Below are 20,513 nucleotides of genomic sequence, written 5' to 3'. Positions count from 1 at the left end.
AGGAAGCGCCCCTAGGTGCTCGTAGTACCGCTGGGCATGCTGGGAGTGGCAGCCGGGGAGAGTCTGAGGGTCAGCACGATGACCAGCGGCTGACCCTACCTGTGTAAATAATGTCCTAGTAGTTCTAGTGCCCTGTGTAGTCTTATAAAAGTATAGCGTGTTGTTAAGTAATTACCACCCTAAAGGTATGTACTGTACTGTACGTGTTCCGTCAGTCTCCTGATGTGCATGTAGATCCTGTGTTTGGTTTTGTGTGGTTGTTAATGAATAAAGCTAGCGCTTGGTTTGTTAATCGCGTCTCCACTGGTCCTTTGTTCTGAAAAGAACCTGTAAACGCTACATTGGTGTCAGAAGCGGGCAGGATGGACAAATCGTGGCAGACACTACCCGATCCTGTTAAGCGCCGGCTGACGCTGAAAGAAACAGAACCCATCGGCAGCGCACATAGGGAGCCTGAGCAACTCCTGGGTGCGACAGGTGGCCACAGCCCTTACCAGGGCTACCCAGTAGTGGTCCCGCCGGTAGAATTGGGGCAACTGGCCGCTACTCCTGGTCAGCGGGCACCCCAGAGAGAGGATACTCTCCCTGCCGGAGCAGATCAGTGATTCCCACACCTATCGGCGCGGGTGCGACCAGGTCGCTACGATGGTGAAGCACCTTGGGAAACCTACGAGGCGCAGTTCCGGCTCGCGGCCTGGACGAATGGCTGGAGCCGGGCGGAGATGGCCGGCCACCTGGCGGCGGCGCTGGAAGGAGCGGCCTGCCTGGTGCTCCTGGACGTCCCGGAGGAGGACAGAGGCGAACACACAGCGCTGGCAGCAGCTCTCCAGCTGCGCTTCGGTGTGGAGGAGGCGCCGGACTTGATGCGGGAGAGGCTGGCCCTGCGGCGGCGCCGACCAGGAGAGCGGCTGGGCCCGGTTGCCGCTGATGTCACGTTCCTCGCCCGCCGAGGATACTCAGCTTTTCCTCGGGAGGGGCAGCGGGAGATGGCTCTCCAGGCCTTTCTCAAGGCCCTCTCACCCGAGGAGCTGCGGCGCCACGTGCAGCTGGTCGCGCCAACATCACTGGAGCAGGCCTTGGCCCTTGCTACACGGGCTGAGGCCGTGTTCGGGGTGGCTGGAAGCGCCAGCAGACGCAGTGCGTCCTGCCGGCTGACCGAGGCGGCGACGGAGGAATCCAGCGAGGGGGAAGAGGAGCCAGCCAGTGCAGCGACCCCCGCGGAACAGCCCCGCACGCTGATTTGCAACCGCTGCGGGAAGAGGGGACACCGAGCCCGGCTCTGCCGGGCACCCGAACCTCGCACTTCTCGATCGGCGTCGGGAAACGGGAACGGGGCGGCTCTGCGCGGGGAAGGCCGCCCCTTGAACACCTCAACCCCCGCTCCGGGGAGCGCTGTTAAGACCGGCGCCCCTCACGCCACTGTGGGGCGAGTCGGCTCTAGCCGGGGCCTGTACCTCCACTGCCAAATCGAGGACCAACCCTGCCTGGCCCTACTCGACACCGGTTCATCGGTAACCCTACTCCGGCCGGGCGTCCTCCCCGACGACGAGGGCACCAACCCAGCAGGATGGGAGGCCTCCAGCCTGCGGCTGAAGACCGTGACGGGACAGCTCGCTGCAGTCAGGGGGAAACAGGTGCTTGCCTTCCGTCTAGGTGCAGCGATGGTGCGCCACCCCTGGACCTACTGCAGCGAGTGGGGGCCAGTTTGGACTTGAGCCGGCAGGAGTTGGTGTGGCAAGGGGAGCGACTTCGCCTGGTGGAGGGCAGGCCCGGCGAAGGCCGAGGGACGCGGGCTTGCCGAAGCCGGGGGAAAAAGAGGCAGTGGCGGCGGCGGCGGCAGTCGCCGGGGCAGGCCAGGCCTGCGAGCCGGGGAGCGAGCGTGCCGGATCCTGCCCCCGAGTCAGCCGGGGGGCCAGACAAGGCGGCGGCGGCGGGGGCTGAGTGTTGCGTGGAAGCGAGGCGCACCGTTGAGGACCTCTACCAGCGGAGCTGCAAGGGCCTCGATCAGGACCAGCGGCAGCGGCTCCAGGAGCTACTCGCCCAGAACGAGGATCTCTTTGCGGCGAAAGATGAGGACTGCACCCGCACTGCCCTGGTCCAACACGAAATCAACACCGGCGACGCTCGGCCCATCCGCATCCCACCGTGCTTTCTGGGGTTGGCCTCGTACTACCGGAGGTTCGTCCGGGACTTTGCCAGCATCGCTGCCCCACTGCACCGCCTCACCGACAAGGGCCGCCGTTTCGACTGGGACTCGGGCTGTGAGACGGCCTTCGGCCGGTTGCGTGAAGCTCTGGTGGGGGCCCCCGTGCTGGCCTACCCCGACCCATGGTTACCGTATGTTCTCGATACCGACGCGAGTAACTCGGGGGTGGGTGCAGTGTTGGCGCAGGAGGAGCCAGATGGGGAACGCGTAGTGGCCTACTATAGTCGGGCTTTGACTAGGGCTGAACAGAACTGCTGCGTGACCCGTCGCGAGCTGCTGGCGGTGATGGCGGCGGTCCACCACTTCAGGCCGTACCTGTTCGGGACCCGATCCGGCTGAGGACCGACCATGCGTCCCTCACCTGGCTGCTCCACTTTAAGGAGCCGGAGGGGCAGATGGCACGATGGATAGAGATCCTGCAGGAGTACGACTTCACTGTCGTGCACCGTCCGGAGTCTCGCCATCTCAATGCCGACGCTGTCTCGCGGCGCCCCTGCGAGGCCACGAACTGCCACCACTGTGCCTGGCGGGAGCAGTGTGAGGAGGCTGTCCGCACCATGGCGGAGGCGAGAACCGCGGCCACGGCCCAGGAGGGGCCACTGGGGGTGGGCCTGTCAGAGTTGGCGCAGCGTCAGGCAGCTGATCCTGACGTGGGGCCGGTGCTCCGCTGGAGGGCAGCAGGAGTGCGGCCTACGCGAGAGGAGCTCGCCCCACACCCGAAGTCCGTCAAGGCCATTTGCGCCCTGTGGGAGGCCTTGGAGGTAAAGGACGGGGTGCTGTGCTGGGGGTGGCGGGTACCCTCCAGTGGCGAGGTACGGTGGCAGCTGGCGGTGCCACGGTCGCTCCGCGGGGCGGTGCTCCGAGCGGTGCACGGCCAGCCAGGCATGGGGCACTTCGGCGGTAAAAAAACCCTGCAGCGTCTCCGAGGCCATTTTTATTGGGGTCTTTGCCACTGGGACGTGGAGTGGTATTGCCAAACATGTGCGGTGTGTGTGGCGCAGAAGGAGCGCTCTCGGGCCCCCTCCAACAACACCAGGTGGGGGCTCCTATGGAGCGGGTGGGGGTGGACGTTTTAGGCCTGTTTCCACGCACCAAGTCCGGGAACCGCTACGTCTTGGTGGCCATGGACTATTTTACGAAGTGGCCGGAGGCCTACGCACTCCCGGACCAGAGTGCCCCCACGGTGGCCGATGCACTGCTGGAGGGGATGTTTGCCAGGCTGGGGGTGCCGGAGGAGTTACACAGTGACCAGGGGCGTAACTTCGAGTCCCAGGTCTTCGCCAGAGTGTGCCAGCGCCTGGGGATCACTAAGACGCGGACCACACCGCTGCATCCCCAGAGCGACGTGTTGGTGGAGCGGTTTAATCGGACGCTCGCCACCCAGCTGGCCACCCTGGTGTCCCGGCACCAACGGGACTGGGACCGCCACCTCCCCCTTGCGCTCTGGGCGTATAGGACCGCGGTCCAGGAATCCACCGGGTGCATCCCGGCCTCGCTCATGCTGGGCCAGGAAATGCGAACCCCGGTGGACCTGGTCTTCTGCCCACCGCCCGGAAACGGGTCGGAACTGCCGGCTGGACCGGACTGCGAGTGGGACCTGCGACAGCGGATGCGGCGGGTTCACAGCTTTGCACGGACCCACCTGAATCAGGCGGGAGTACGGCAGAAGCGGCACTACGACCTGCGCTGCAGGGGGCCTGCCTTCCAGCCCAGGGACTAGGTTTGGGGGTACAGCCCGCGCCGCCGCAAAGGCCTCAGCCCTAAGCTGGCGCCGTCGGGGGAGGGGCCCGCTGAGGTACTCGGGGTGGTGGGCGAGGTCTGCTACCGTGTCCGGTTGTGAACACGGGGGAGAGTGGTGGTCCTGCACCAAGACCGCCTGGCCCCCTACCGGGCCCGGGAGGAGGAGCCGTGTGGGGAGCCTCTAGAGGAGCAGCCGGGGCTGGGCCGGCCGATAGTGGGGCGTCTGTGGGTCGCCAGCCGTCACCGCGGCGCAGCGGTCGCTCACGCAGGGTTCTACAGCAGTTAGCCGAGTACGAGTACAGCCTGAGGGGGGTGTTCGACGTCGGCGAGACGCCAGACGCTTCAGATGGGGGCAGTGTAACGCCCTCGCCTGGTGGTGAGGAGGAAGCGCCCCTAGGCGCTCATAGTACCGCTGGGCAGGCTAGGAGTTGTAGATGGGGAGAGTCTGAGGGACCTTACCTGTGTAAATAATGTCATAGTAGTTCTAGTGTCTTGTGTAGTCTTATAAGAGTATAGCGTGTTGTTAAGTAATTACCACCCTAAAGATGTGTACGTGTTCCATCAGTCTCCTCATGTGCGTGTATATTCTGTGTTTGGTTTTGTGCGGTTGTTAATGAATAAAGCAGCGCTTGCTTTGTTAATCACGTCTCCACTGGTCCTTTGTTCTGAAAAGAACCTGTAAACGCTACAATATTTTCAATTTCTTTTTTTAAAACTTAAAAAAATCATTTGCCCAGCAAGATTTTAATTTTGCACAGTAACGATATATATCACGATATAGATTGTTTTCTCATCATTTCAATAGAACATGCTTTAAAAGGAGTACAACTTTTTTATTGCCTGGAGTTAGCTATTAGGTTATTATTAACTGTTGGTTAGCTACCGTGTTGTTCCTTTAGTAGTTTTGAAATTTCACACTGAACTGAAGTGCATGTCGAACAGTTTAAGCACATTTTTATTTTGCAGAACTGAAACAATACAATAAACTTATGAACATGAATTAAATAAGTAAATATGTAATACTTCAAGTAAAATTCTTATCGACTTAAATATGTAATACTTCTTAAAACAAAAGAAAGTAAAAAAATAAGATAAAAACTCTTCAGGCATTAAAGTAATAACCCCTCCAGTATTCAAACGGCTGCTTCGTGTCCACATGGAAGCCCGCGTGGTGAATGACTCGGGCAGCAATGTCTTTTCACCCCGACACGAGAGCTGCTGGACTCGTACCCCTGTTCCGTCTTGAGCGGATGGAAGAGGGCGCTTCTACTACCGCCTCTGGCTAAAATCGCCGCCGACAGAATTGGCAGAAAACCAGTTTCTGCTCGCGGTCCGACTTTTTAAATCCGCGCCATTTCCAAACGACCGATGAAGCGCCCTCCTTCTCAACAATTCCGTTTCTTGTGGCCGGCTCGCTAGCGCTGCCTTTCTGCATTTCTCCGCGTTTTCCGTTTGTTAGTGTTCGCAGACCGGCCCGGCGAACAGGTGTTTGTTTTCAGGGAAAGGGAAGAGGACGCCCGCGTGTTTATATTGGCCGCCATGACCTCAGACGCGTCATAAACCGGACGTCTGAACCACCGAAGATCAATCATTCTGAACCTATCCGATTTCCAAATATCAGCAAGATGAACATTTTCAGAATTAGAGAATTGGAGCTAAAATATGGCAGAATTGTAAACTATGACGGTGCTGGTGGCGCAATCTGTGTAAACATCAAAATCCATTCTCTACCGGTATAAACGGTTTAGCCAAATCCATATCGGACACATGTTTCTACCGGTATACCGACTATACGGGTTATACTGCCCACCACTGTTTCAGTCCCCTCTCATCCAGCTCAAAATCTCTTTCAGCTTCTCCCCTCTGGAAAACATTTCAAATCCTTCCTCTCAAGGACTGCCCGTTTCAACCTCAGCTTCTATCCCACTGCCAGACGAACTGTGAATTCACGTTGAACTCTGACATTTAGTTGTATAATGATGCTGTTACATGGAAAGTTGTTTACATATGTGACAATGTTTGTCTTCTGTCCTATTTGAATTTGTACTGTATATGTTGTTTGTGTAGCGGCGAGGCTTAATAATAAGAAAGAATTAAGTGTTCTGAGCCTTCCCAAATGAGGCCCCATTTCTCTGTTCATCTCTGTGGTGCAGCCACAGAGAAACTATTCATGCAAGCTGATTTAAGGTTTGATAAGGACAGCTCCCAAAGGGGGATGTACTTAGCTAAGGCTGGCTATCATGATCAATGGTCATCCATTGGCGCCTATCTGTCTAAGGAGTGCCAGATGGACATCTGGACTGCATTCCTAAGTGTCAGGAGTAAGTGACTCATATCTCACCTTGATCAACCAATCAGGGACTGGTAGGGCCGAGTAACCCACGTGGGACTCTGATGCCCACGGAACTTTCAGCCAATCAATGAGCTGAAGTTCCTCCAGGTAAAAACAGGCAACACAGAGAGCCTGAGAGATTCAGTAAGATTCAGGAGAATTCTGTGGACTGTTCTAAAGGGAATTCAAAGGAGAATTCCAGGGCAGGACGGCCCAGGAGCAGAAGGCTCCCAAGGGCAGGACATTCTCGCAGCGCGCCTCCTGACCACCCTGAGACTCAGCCCGGACAACCACGGAACGGCCAGTGTGTCCGAGTGCCAGAACTTTCCTTTGTTCTAAGAGTCTAGAGTGGAGGTTGCCAGAGAGTAACCAGCAGCAGGCCTCGTGAACAGGTCGGAACTGTGGACAGCTGAATCACTATTCAGAACTAGCTCTTCATCAGGAACGAACCGGTCCTCTTCCTGACTTGCTGGGACCCACAGTCATCTTTTCTCCTGAGCACAAACTTTGCTAGTTAAAGCCAACAATGAGCATCAGCAGCGCACCGTCGCAAGCCGCACAGTACAGCCTGGCACTGAGCCAGAGAGCGCGGATTGGACAGCAACAGCCTGCAACTGTTTCTTTGTGCCCGCAGGAGATCTGAATCCCCAGAGATTGGATGAGTATTCAACTTCAATGCATTACAGCTCGAGAACTCAATTGTTATCCCAACCAGTTGATATCAATTTAATTCCTAAGAGTTATGTACTTGTTTTGAGTATCTAATGTAGAAATTATAACCAAGTTCATTTATGAAACGGTCTTAATGAATGATATACTGAACATATGTCCTCTTGATATGTGTAACACTTCGTAACTGATTGAATATATATCTTTTGTATTCTGATAACCCTCTCGATAAAATCTGTTAGTTTAAGGCATATTCTATGTATTAATAAATGTATCCTCGTGTATACGTACCTGTGTGTGTGCGTTGTTTGAGTTTTGTCGCATGGTTGGACTCTAAAGCCATCAAAAGAATCAATTTGTGATTTACTGCTACAATTAATAATTGTCTCAGTAAATGCCCAAACCCTAAAGAACTGGTGCCTTCAGAGAGCCACTACATTACGTTTTGGCTATGGCAACGTTACATATTTGGCGTCCCTGAACGGCTATGAAACACTACATTTGTATGTCTCATCTGTGTTCTTTGCTGTACCGAAAGCAAATTCCACCAACTACTGTTGTGTGGCAATAAAGAATAATGAATGAATGAGTCCCTGAGGCGTACCGTCCAATATTTTGAAAGAGGGAAAAAACAAGTTTGCATGAGAGAAAAGGGCGCAGTGAACTGCGCAGAGTAGCTGACGTTGACCAACAGCTAAAGTTGCTTAAAGAATTTAAAATCCGTCTGACTACTGCAGATCTCATGTAATTGAGCAGAAAGTCACCGGGCTCTTATAAGCGGTTCTGTTAGCAGAGTTTGAGTTAACACACTGCACCCCTTTGAATGGATTTTTATCACCTTTATTACCTTTGCCTGTCTGGGGTGTGGGGCTGTATCTCTTCCTCAGTTTAAAGTCTGATACGTCCGCAGTAAACTGAGAGACTAAAACCCACTATCGATAAAACATCTGCTTTGCAACACTTCTCAAACTGCTCCAAAGTCGGGCGCAGAGTATCATCCTCTAAACTGAAAGCTACAATGGACTCCACAATCACCCGTAATATTCAATTCAATTCAATTTATTTTATATAGTGCCTTTCACAACAAGGTTGCCCCAAGGTGCTTAACAATGCAAGTAACCATGCATGTTGTAAATACAGAACAGAAGACCAGAAGACAACGGAGGAGAGGAACCCAAAACTCCTTAGTTAGGAAAAGAAAAACCTCTGGGGGTCCAAGGTCAACTGGCTGCCCAACCCCTTTGGGCATGCTAACATTATACAATTCAAAAAGGAAATAAATTAATGAGAGCATTAATCCATCCATCATGTCTTCTGTATGTCAGTATTACAGACTGCAGTACCGTAATATCTGTAATACAGAGGACCACCACAAACTAAAACAAGCCCAAGAGCAGCACGCGTGAACCAAGGAAAAAATATCAGCTCCACAAAACAAGTCCCCAAACATGCTACATCCCCACTATATTAACAGCAAGGTGAAAGTGGGGAGGTGATTTTTTTATTTTTATATTATAAGCTGACCTGCTTCACACCACAAGAAGAGAGGACAATGTGATTCTTTCTGTAGAAAACACATTGTTATGTTTACAAAATTAAAGTGTTTTAAAAGTTTAATTAAAAAGTACAAAAACACTTAAGATTCTAAGCTAATCATGAGGAAGAAAAATCACCTGTTTATCGCACATAAAAAGTTGTTTTAACTATCGTTTTTTATAGCTTTTAAAGTCATGCAATGTCTGATTTAGGAAGGGACATGTTCTTGTTTCTTATTTTGGATTTTCTTTAAAACGTTAAAAGAATCAGTTGCCCATTGTGCCATACAGTGTGATGTTACATTTTTTATGTTTTTAAGACACTTAAGAACACTTAGACTGATGCATAAAAATGTAGCATAATGCATTCTCACGTTATGAACTCGTTTACACCTGGGATCCACTTAATTCACACTAAGGTTTCTAAAAAAGCAACCTGGTACTAGATATTGTTTAAATAAAAGTTGTGAAAATCGCGATCTTTAAAATGCCTGTGCTTTGAAAGGTTCTGTGTTACTGACATCAGAAACTTGTCTTATAAACAGGCATTTTAATTAGAAAGCAGAGGTAATGAAAACCGGAAAAAACTCTGAAAACTTAAAAAAATACAACACATTTGAAATGATCATATATTATTAATAAATTAAGATTGTTAATAATGATCAGATATATTATTATAGTTTCAGGGGCCTTTTTAATACCACTTTGTTATTCCCGATTATAATTACTAAGGTATGTATATGATTTCGTTTTAAGGCTTGTTGTAAAGGCTTGTGTTAAACTGCCCTACTGGGATGAATAAAGTATTTTGAATTGAACTTAATTAAACCGGTGGAACAGGTTTGTACTCCCACTGTTGACAGTATTCACATTTGCTCATTCATGTTTTTATTTTATTATTAATATCATTTAACACTGAATACACTGTGATATACAAAAAAATAATTTAAAATGTTAATATAGTGTCCATAATATTGTTTTATTTTTTAAAAAGTGGACTACGGTAATACTACCTGATTTATATATCATATTTAGATCTTTAAATTAATATCGTTATTAATTTCTTTAGTTACGCGATTCCATATTACATTCCCTATTAAACTGATTCTAAAAGGTACACATTTTTTACTGCAATAATAACAGCAAGCATGCATAGAAAAGATTAAAACATTATAGCTTTTACAAAGTATATAAACTTAATATAGCCAGAACGAGCACGTCAAAACTTTTCCAGAATATCCACCGTAAGTGACCGTATTAAAGACTTTGATGCATAAAATGTTTATGAAGAAAGTGGAATACTGTTGTGTACTTTTTATTTAAGCAACCATTACCAGCCATATACAGTATGTATAATATATTTATATTCTTAAATTAATATCGTTTATGATGATATGACGTTCAGAGACGTTATGTTCCTGTCATTTTTATACTCAGCTACCAAAATTTCCCTTTAGTTGTAAAATTCCATATTAATATTCCAGATTAAGAGGATTTAAACATGCACAGCAGAGAGATTGAATGAAGCAATCGTTTCACTAACATCTAATGCACCACAAGTGCCACCTGTCGATCATCTCTGCCCAGCGAATCACGTGCCGTGGCAACCTACAGCCCCAGTCCCACGTTACGGGGTTTTACTGCGCATTCTGGATGTCTACATTTGTAACAGGTCATTTAAATCTCACATAAAGGCACACTGACAACTAGATGAAACGTTGCATTTACATTTTTGAAACTATACATTTTTTATTCTACTCAGTGTTCCACAAATCGGCCCATCTGACAGATGATCCTTTCAGCTGATAATTCAATTACTAAAATAATAGTAAGAACATGACTGGAGTGTATCAAGTCAATTACACACGGAGAGATTTAGCCCTCTGGCTTGAGTGCAATATAAATCCCGAAAGTGAATCCCAGCAGGACTGACCTCCCCATGGCCCCGCCCCCTCTTTAGATACTGTGCGCAGTCATGCCTCGACCAAGTCCCCACAGACACCAATGGAAACACAGAGCAAACCGCTCATCTCCACCTTCTTACAATATTTCACTGATCTGTCACAAATCCACGTTTGGATTAGGTGAGCCGTTGTTACTAGACTAATAGCTCATTGACACCTGTAGAAGGCTTCACAGCCAAAACGTTGTGTTTCTTTTCTTCTCTTTTCAGCCTGGAATAAACCTTTACTTGTTCCTAATAGTTAAGCACCCGATTTTAAACAGGATTTTCTTAATTTATTATGCCGAACGTTGCTTCTGATACAACAACTTCCAAAACAAGTTAATTTATCAAAGATGAGGGCACAGTCACTGCAGGAGTGTTAATGCAAAACTGTCCAGCGCAGCTCCCTAATTCAAAGTAAGGAAGGAAGAAGAGGCTAAAATTATTCCAAACTGGTGTAGAGAGTGATAATCAGCCATCTCCTCGATTGTCACTGTAGCTAATTGCATCAATGAATTAAAGACTTGGATATGTGAAAACCTTTTGTCACTCAACTCTGATAAAACTGAGCTTCTGCTGTTTGGAGGCAACAGTGCAGATACGACTGCTATAACCTCAGCACTCAACTCTGAGGGTTTAAAAGTTTGCCTCAAAGATTCAGCACATAATCTAGGCATCATTTTAGACACAAGACTCTCATTTAACTCTCATGTCAATACAGTATCGAAGGCGTGCTTCCTACAGTTAAGAAACATTGCAAAACTAAGGCATTTTCTCTCCACTCAAGACACAGAAAAACTAATACATGCTTTTGTATACAGAAGATCAGATTACTATAATGCCCTGCTATCAGGGAGCACCTATCACACTTTCAACACCTTATAGCGAATTCAAAACGAGGCAGCTAGAATTGGTACTAGGAGCAGAAAGTACGACAACACCTATACTTAGCTCTCTCCATTGGCTTCCTGTCAGGTACAGGGCATACTTCATAATTCTTTTACTTTACTTATAAGGCTCTCAGAGGTCAGGTGCCTGTCTGATTAATGGAGCTGATTAATGTTAATGATTAATCCACAAATTAATAAAATAAGAGCTGGCGGTAAAGCCTTCAGCTACAGGGCCCCTAGTTTATGGAACAGTCTGCCAGCCTACGTACGGGATGCCAAGTCAATCTCAGGACTTAAATCCCGACTGAAAACCTATGACTTCAGCCCAGCCTACTCACACCTTACATCATAGCCCGCTGGAGCTATGGCTGCTGGTGCTGCTGTACATGCCATTGTGTGTCTCTGTGTTGGCCCACCAGGTAGATACATTTGTTCTGACCAAACTATCCAAGGGGGACATCACGAGTATAGCTATAGTTTAAGGAGAATTTGCTGGTCTACATGGATCTGCATGGAGTACTGTCACACAGAAGGACATGATGGAAGGTTTAATACTCCACACTTAGTACTTTTTTTTAATTGTATAATGTTAGCATGCCCAGAGGCGTTGGGCAGCCAGTTGACCTTGGACCCCCAGAGGTTTTTCTTCTCCTTACTGAGGAGTTTTGGATTCCTCTCCTCTGTTGTGTTTTGGCCTCTTCTCTTTCTGTACTGTAACACGAATTACTGGGGAGCTAGGGGGAGCTTAGCTTACCTGAATAAGGCACGAGCTTCCCTGAAGAGACCATTTGCGAAATTTTGGGGGTCTCTAAAATACGGAAACTGTCAATTAAAAAATGTCCTATTTATACAGTATAGGTCACTTTTTTCCGGCATAGACTACATTTGCGTTTCTGTTCTGAGCGTGTTGCTGCCATAGAAATAGCTAAGTAATTTAATACAATACCGATCAAGTCATGGTGGTGCTGTTACAAAAGTAGGCAACGTTCCTTTACACGTGACAAATGGACAAGCTAAAACGATGAAAACTGAAAAACGTCGATAATGCCCAAGAGAAAACAGGGAACTTGACGGGCTAATTTTGGGTTCACAAAACAACCCAAACTGCGCGATCTGACTGTTGCTGCTAGCGGTTGCTCGTCAGACAGTTTAGATGCTGACTTGCCTGCCTGGCCTGCCCCTCCGAATACGTCCACCAACAGCGCCAGCTCCCCAGAGGAAGAGGCTGATCCCTCTGTGACCCCAGTCGCCACCAATCTCCCGGCTAACTGGACCAGTCAGCAGTGGACAGAGTAAAAAAAACGCAACCCGTGGCTTTTCGTTAAGAAAAGAAACTTGGGATGCACAGCATGCAGAGATGCAAAGAGTCTCCTGCTGTCAGAAAAAGCACTTGGCATGCATTTATCTGAGGAGTGGATTCATGGAGATGTAATTAGGCCTTTGCAGAACCAGCTGCGGGAAAAAAATATATATAAACACGGTGATACTGTAGCTTATCACATAAAAGGGCCGTTGATATTGAAGAGACGAAGCAAAAAGAAATTCTCCCAAACTAGGTTCTTGAAATTAAAGCAAATTTAATTAAAGAAAGATTAACTTATAAAAAGTTCACTCCTTCAATAATGTAACCCGAGCTTAATGGTGCCAAAGTAGGCCCTGTACATAAGTCAGACCATTCCTGAGCTGAAATTATATGTCATATTGCAAAGCAAATGCAGAACAAGCTTGTGTCGAGTATAAAAGAACTTAAGTCACAAAATAGCCTCACTATTGATGAAAGCACAGTGCACGGGCGTGCTCACCTCATCGTATACATGAGATGCGATGAGAGTGGGAAAGGGGATGTGGACAATGTATTTTTAGACATCACAGAGCTGACGGATGGCACAGACACGGAATCAATCTACAGTTGCCTGAGAGGGAGCCTTACTAACGTGGGTTTGGATGATGAGTTCTTGAAGAAATATCTCATCAGCATAGCCACTGACGGGGCTGCAGTGCTCACTGGCAAATCCTCTGGACTGACTGCTATACTAAACCGTGACTTTCCTAAAGTGCAGTCCATACACTTTCTGGCACATCGCCTTGAACTGTTAGTACAGACCTTCGATATCTTGACAGCCAGGAAAGACACCGGCGGTCAATCCGCAGTGAAGGCCGAGCAGCGCTCGTCACTGGGCGTGTTTAAAGATGTTGACATCTCAGAGGGTACAGGAAAAATAAACCGGCCCCAGTTCTATCAGTCTGTGATCAGTAGCCTTACAAAGCGACTCTGATTCTGAATTAGTCCAGATGCTAAACCGCTGGATAAGGGCTTCTGGCCACAGGATCATGATGTCTTAATTCTTTACGGGGAAGTTGGCGCGCTTGCTAAAGCACTGGGCGCACCCATCAGAGAGGCAGTGGAGGAATTCCGCGACTGGAAATTACAAGGCAAAGCATCAGGACAGACGCTGGGAAAACTCCACAGCAGGCCGGACGTACCTCGCCACCTCAGCCGACTGCGAGCGGGGGTTCTCTGCCCTGAGTGACACTAAGAGAAAACGAAGCCTCTCCTCTCTTCTTTTTGTTGATCTGAATGGACCTCCTTTGGAGAGATTCGATCCCTGCCTCTTGTATCATCTTGGAGTAAAGCAGGCCAGCGCTCGTCCACCTCATGGGCAACAGGACGGACACCACAGACAGCTGAGCCCAGACCTCTGTGGACACTTCTATTGTGAGGTAAGAGTAACTCCTGTTAAACTATAACTATATAATCCAGTGCTCACTTTGTATGCGCTAGCTGACTGGCCTTTCACACGTGATGCGTCCCCCCCCAAACCAGGGGTGAGCTCCCCCTGATGCCAAGATATCATTCGCACCCTGCTGTAACGACATGTGTTGTCACACAGCTTTGTTAAGTGCTTTGGGGCAACCTTGTTGTGAAAGGCGCTATATAAAAATAAATTAAATTGAATTGAAATTGAATATAGGACAGCTTTTGTCTAAGTCATTTCTGTTTGAGGAGGTGCCAGTTACTGAAAGTAACGATTCACACACTTAAGACACCACTTTCCTTATTGCAAGCACTCCGAGTAGCCTACACAGTAAAAACTGCTCCAGTCACAAGGAATCACAGCCCTACCTGTGAACAGACTGTGAGTTTCTTTTAACGCTGAGTTCCAGTATGATGAGCTGTATTGACAATGTAATTTGTGCCACAGAAAGTAGTGGTTGTGCTGCTTTTGTTCCTCAGATATATTGAACTGATGACTAAAGCTAGAATACAGCAATAGCTAGTCTGTATTTTACATTGTTTACATTTGTCTAATTTACTCATATTTTTAGCTGTGGCTAAATATATTTTCCCAGAAACTAGATTACTCAAATTATTTATAGCAAAAAAAAATATCTGGTTAATTATAGCATTTTTCTGTTAGGTAGTATTATTTTTTCCAACATTTTTATAAACCTTATCTGGAGAATTCTGATCAGCTTGCCCAGCAGGATTGAGGTTTGACTGTAACTATAAATATCGTTTGCACCCTTTTTGTCATCAATGTGTCACTGTCAAGCTTAGTTTGGTTCTGTAATTCTGTTTTTATGCTTGCCTGCTTATCGCCATTGATGCTCTGCAATGAACTGTCGAATTTAAAAGACAAGACTGTTGTGAAGACTTATTGTTCATGAGTCCAAATCACGTCCATATTAGCTCAACCCAACAGACAACACTGAGGACTGGATGGAAATATTACACCATCATGAGAGCTCTCCGCTGCTGACAGTCTCATCACACTCTGTTGCTGAAGGTGAGCTGCAGGGACCAGTCGACTGTGTTCACGTGTGTGTGATCAGGCACAAATGGCAAATCTTTAATCAATCATTTAAATATTACATACATATGAACCGCAATGTAACTGAAATCACAAATTGGAAATGAACTCTGCCTCCTTCTGTTATCTTGACACAGGTACAGTAGATCTCAGCTTGACTGGCTGAGCCACTTTCTGATACCTTGCCAACTGCTGTCTCAGACCAACATGAGTAACAACCCGGCGTTTCTCGGGAGAATGATTTTGGAAACACGGAGGAGGTCAGCTCCAATGTATTTTTGTTTAACACCAATACATTTGTGTGCAGTGTACTTCACTGGGTCAGTATTATTCTGATACTAAGATTTCCATATGTTTTCCAAATTAATGTCTCCTTTTCCAAACCTTGGAAATGAATCAATTTTAAGAAAAGGATACAGCACGCGTGTCAGGGATTGTGCTCTGCCAAAGGATGTACAGCCATTGTGAATTTTCACAGGTTCCACAATGCAAGAGCAGCTATTCTTAAGACACCGTCTGCCGCCTGTACCAAACACCAGCGGCTGAGTCTAGCAGTCCTACCTGGAGCTCAGTGCCTCTGGGATCCTGCAGAGGCAGTGGCAGCACATCCTCCACAAGCACACGAGTCAGGTGCTCTGCACTGCAGGGAGCTCTGGGCTGCAGCTACAGTGGGACAAGGAACAACAGGACACTGTTAGATGCTCTTCCTCAAGACTCATCATGATGTAGACAGATGGAACTATACAACCTGTCACTATAGCTCTTTTAGAAAAAGCATGACCACAGGCCTGTCCTATAGAAGCCATTATCAAGGTCTGAAAATACATCACATCATATATTTTGAATGTATTGTTTTAGACTTAGGAGTACTGCAGTTGATGCACCACATATTGATGTTAGGAAATGGCACTTATTGAAGTGGAGAAGACGGGGAGCTTTGTGAGAGTTATGTTCTCTGACTTCTCCAGTGCCTTTAACACCATCCATCCACCTTTACTGAGAGACAAGCTAAGGGCGGCGCAGGTAGACACTCCCCTGGTGTTCTGGATTATAGACTATCTGACCTGCAGGCCACAGTATGTACGGCTACAGAGCTGTGTGTCCGAACCGATTGTTAGCAGTACTGGGGCTCCACAAGGGACTGTCCTTGCTCCATTCCTGTTCACCTTTTACACCTCTGACTTCAGGTACAACTCTGAGGCATGTCATCTGTAGATGTTTTCAGATGACTCTGCAATTGTGGGGTGTATTAGAGAGGGGAGGGAGGAGGAATATAGGAGCTTGATTACCAACATTTTGGAGTGGTGTCATCTTAACCATCTCCAGCTAAACACCAGCAAGACCAAAGAAATGGTCCTGGACTTTCGAGGAATAAGTCTCTGCTGAACCCTGTTTCCATCCAGGGTGAGGCCATAGAAGGGGTGCAGTCCTACAAGTACTTAGGGGTACACCTGGATAATAAGCTGGAGTGGTCTGGTAACACTGACGCCCTGTACAAGAAAGGCCAGAGCCGACTCTCAGGTCCTTTGGTGTGTGTGGAACACTGTTACACGTTTTTTATGAATCAGTGGTGGCAGCGGCCATCTTCTACGCTGTTGTGTGCTGGGGTAGCAGCATCATGACAAGAGATGCAAATAGGCTCAATAAACTCATCAAGAAGGCTGGCTCTGTGTTGAGGCTGAGCCTTGACTCCCTGGATCTGGTGGCTGAGAGGAGAATGCTGACCAAGCTCACAGCCATCATGAACAACGCCTCTCATCCGCTTCATGGGACTGTTACTGGGCAGCAGAGCACTTTTAGCAACAGACTGTTCCAGCTACAGTGTTCAAGGGAACGTTTCCGCAGGTCTTTCCTCTCGGCGGCTGTCAGGGTGTATAACGCTGCCCTAGGCTAGGACTGTTAGCCCTTCATTTGCTCGTCTATGGACAGCATGTTGCTCCATTGTACTTTTTGGACACTCAATCTGTATATACCTATGCACATTTTGCACATATTTTATTGTTTTTACAGTGACTATAATTATATTTTGCACACACCTATGTATTTATTTTTATTTATTTATTTTATATTTATTTATAACTAATTTCTTGTCCACCTAATGTCTGTTTTTGTTTTGCTTCTCTTGGTCTGCTGTAACACATCAATTTCCATTCAGGATCAATAAAGTCTTATCTATCTATCTTATTGCATCAAACATAATGCCCATCTGCCTCAAACACACTTAAAAATGTAATTGTGAAGAAATGGAAGCAGTGAAGGCAGTTTCATCAGGAAACAGTACCTCAGTGTGGAACAGGCGCGCAGGGCCTGCAGACAGACAGCTCGGCTCAGGGCATCACTGGGCTGCTTTTTAACAAACGCCTGTGAAGAGATGGGAGAGAAATGTAAACCCCACTTCCCTCCATCAAAAGACACCAGGACAGGGCCTGTGCTCATCTAGAGGCACAGCTGAGAGTCCCGAGACTGTGTGCAGCTGCAGCGAGGAAGAGAGCGAGGGCACCTCTCTCCCCTCTGATTTCTACTGACAGTAAGGACTGTCAGAGCATCCGTGTGGGAAAACAGCAGACAGGCGGCTGCGTCAGACACACTGACCATCATTGTCGCCAGGAGCTCGGCCTTGGCAGGGAAGCTGGGAGCTCCGGAGGGACTGGCGCTGCGCACTGCCTGTGCCATCATGCCCACACTGCGGCACAGGCTCAGTCTGACACTGGGCTCCTGCAGGGGGACACACAGCAGCTCACTCACTGACAGCCCAGGCAGGCCCTGCAAGGAGTGAAAAACTCACTGAAATAAATCCTGGCTGCACACACCTTACAGAATGTACCAGCAGGTTAGTCAAGTCTGCAGAAAGCAGTTGTGAGGCTCACACTATGAGATCTTCTGTTCTTAATAACAAATTTAAACATAAAAACCTTAACCGTGATCTTTACATTTCCTTTCTCTCTGGTGGTCAAATGACCAGTAAAACTAGTTTTAGCTCAAGTCCTGGGTTGATTGCTGTGTGGAGTTTGCTTGTTCTCCCTGGGTTTCCTCCAGGTGCTCCAGTTTACTCCCATAGTCCAGCGACATACTGGTAGGTTAACTGGCCTGTGGTAACATTAGCCTGGTGTGAGTGTCTGTGTGCCCTGTGAAGGACTAGCGTCCCGTCCGGGGTGTACCCCGCCTTGTGCTGTTGCTTGCTGGGATAGGCTCAGGCAGTACATGACCTGCACTGGATAAAGCAGTTAGAACACTGGTTTAACGTTTACTTTCCATTCATATGTTGTCAGTTTCTAGGATGACATATCTCTACAGTCAGTGACTTTCTGAAGAAGGTAGAAAATGCTTCTCTAGGGAAAAGTGCTTTGAAAATCTGGCCATCTGTCCTCATACTTGGAGATGCTCCCCGTCTGTCCATCAGTCGTGTAGAAAGGAATCGCTGATATTACGGTTTTCATGGCTGTCGTCAACAGCAGTAGAAGCCCTGAGTCTGTGTGAGGAGTGGGAACAGATCACCTCACCTCTCTCTCCATAGGATTCTCAAACCCTGCTTCTTTCACACTGTCCTGAAGCGCTTGTTTCACAGTCTCCTGATGAGAGAGGTGCTGGGCAGCCGCACCGACACACTGGTACAGGAAGGCCTGTGACACCGGAGAAGAGGACAGTGAGCACTGAGCTCAGGAGGCTGCTCTGTACAGCTGCACTGAGAGGACATGTAAGCCGTGGATAGGGATGCTCCAATCGATCGGCCGCCGATAGATATCAGCCAATTTTCACTCCAAATGACTCGATTGGTGTTCTCTAAACTGACCAATCTCAAAAACCAATTTTGCGATGACTACATTTCCGACATTACCTGAACATACAGTAGCAACATGTCCTCGCCGGTCTGGCAGTTTTTCCACACTTCAACAAAAGACGAAAAATTTGCAGTTTGCAATACATGTGCAAAAGAAGTCACTCGTGAGGGATCACCAGCTAAAACGTTCAACACCATGAACCTCATCAGAGATTTGAGAACTCAACACCAAAAAGAATCCGCAGAGTGTGAACAATTAGCAAGTGCAAGAGCTGCAGCGACACGCAAACCGACTCTCGCTCAGCCATCAATAACGGCAACACTTAAAACACTGGAGCCTTACAGTAGGCATAGCAAGACAGCCGAAAGAACTACGGGCAGGATCTCTGCAGGCGACGTATGAGGAGATTCTGAATGAAGATAAAACCGATGGTCGGGACAGGAATGACTCAACAGCATCAGAGATTAATCTCGACCTCAGTCAGCAACTCATCCCAAGAAGCGCAGAGCCAATGGCTTTCTGGAAGAGCAATCCAAGCTGTTTCCCTGCCTTGGCAGAAGCAGCTCAGGTCTGCCTTGGCGCTCCTTGTACGAGTGTGGACAGCGAGCCTCTATTCAGTACAGCAGCTCACATTTTGCATGAGAAGAGGAACATATTGTCTTCAACACACGCACAGCTGCTCCTATTCATAAACAAGAATCTGCCCTCGATGATTAGTAAACAAGAGGCTCAGTAGCTAAAGAGCCAAATTATTCTGACTTGTTTCCTTTTGGTTGTAGTCGTCTGCAATCTGCTTGTTAAACATCTTATTGAACATTTTATTTATTATATTAGAATTATGGGTTGTGGTTAAGACAAGCCTTTAATGTTGTTTTAGCTGTTTTTTTGTTATTGCTATATATGTGCCAAATGTATACAGTATGTAATATTTATAAAGGTTTTGTGTGCACGTTTGATGAGTAAAAAGTCTTTATTTTAAGTCATTATTTTACTTATTTCAGTCAAGTTAAATTATTTTATGATAATTGAACAATAAGCCCACTACATTTCACTGTGTTAATAAAAAATAAACAATTTATTTCTGTGGTCTAGTTTATTTTATTATTGGAAAAAATAACCAGGGTAACACTTAGCCATGGGACATGAGGCGTGTACAGGGCTTATTGTAATGATTTTAACAGAAAAAAGCGTTCGATTCTAATGACAGGGAATCAGCCCTCAACAGCCTAATGAGAGCATCCCTAGCTGTGGAGACGACACACTGAAGCAGAGCACAGAGCGCAGAACCCTGATGGGGCTCTCCCCTCTACTGCACAATCAAACACTGCTCACAGCTCACATCAACACAACAGCACACACGTATGAACCTAGCCTGAACAGACACACACCTTACAACATCCAATACACAGCAAATTACAGACACACCTGCTATGTCCACTACGTCACAACACTGGGTGAGGAATAAGACTTTTAGAGAGTAAAAGTCCCAGATTCTCATGTAGCTCAGCCTTCTGTCAGACTCACCTTCTACTCACAGGTGGAGCTGAGAGAGCAGAGCACTCTGACTGTGTCCTGAGTGAGCCTACAGGCCCACACCTCATCCGC

The 20,513-nt window shown here is 47.6% G+C and overlaps 1 protein-coding gene across 4 annotated transcripts in view; it reads right to left on the bottom strand.

Annotated features, from left to right (window-relative positions):
• Positions 1-18,995, bottom strand: part of LOC138225249 (maestro heat-like repeat-containing protein family member 1) — a 33,643-nt gene extending 14,648 nt beyond the window's left edge. Inside the window, exons 1-5 of one of the 4 annotated variants that reach the window (XM_069184782.1) lie at positions 18,965-18,995; positions 18,630-18,749; positions 17,722-17,892; positions 17,411-17,490; positions 15,711-15,792 (exon numbers count right to left, since the gene is read on the bottom strand). In XM_069184782.1, the coding sequence (XP_069040883.1) occupies positions 15,756-15,792; positions 17,411-17,490; positions 17,722-17,892; positions 18,630-18,749; positions 18,965-18,985 (429 nt within the window). In that variant the 5' untranslated portion in view covers positions 18,986-18,995 and the 3' untranslated portion in view covers positions 15,711-15,755. Of the gene's footprint in view, positions 1-15,710; positions 15,793-17,229; positions 17,491-17,721; positions 17,893-18,629; positions 18,750-18,964 lie in introns of those variants that run through there. The other 3 variants (XM_069184781.1, XM_069184780.1, XM_069184783.1) reach the window with 3 other exon arrangements.
• Between the last annotated feature and the right edge of the window lie 1,518 nt (positions 18,996-20,513).

The sequence above is a fragment of the Lepisosteus oculatus genome, chromosome 27 (assembly GCF_040954835.1).
Source record: "Lepisosteus oculatus isolate fLepOcu1 chromosome 27, fLepOcu1.hap2, whole genome shotgun sequence".
NCBI classification, from domain to species: domain Eukaryota; kingdom Metazoa; phylum Chordata; class Actinopteri; order Semionotiformes; family Lepisosteidae; genus Lepisosteus; species Lepisosteus oculatus.
This window is presented reverse-complemented; position numbering and strand designations above follow the sequence as displayed.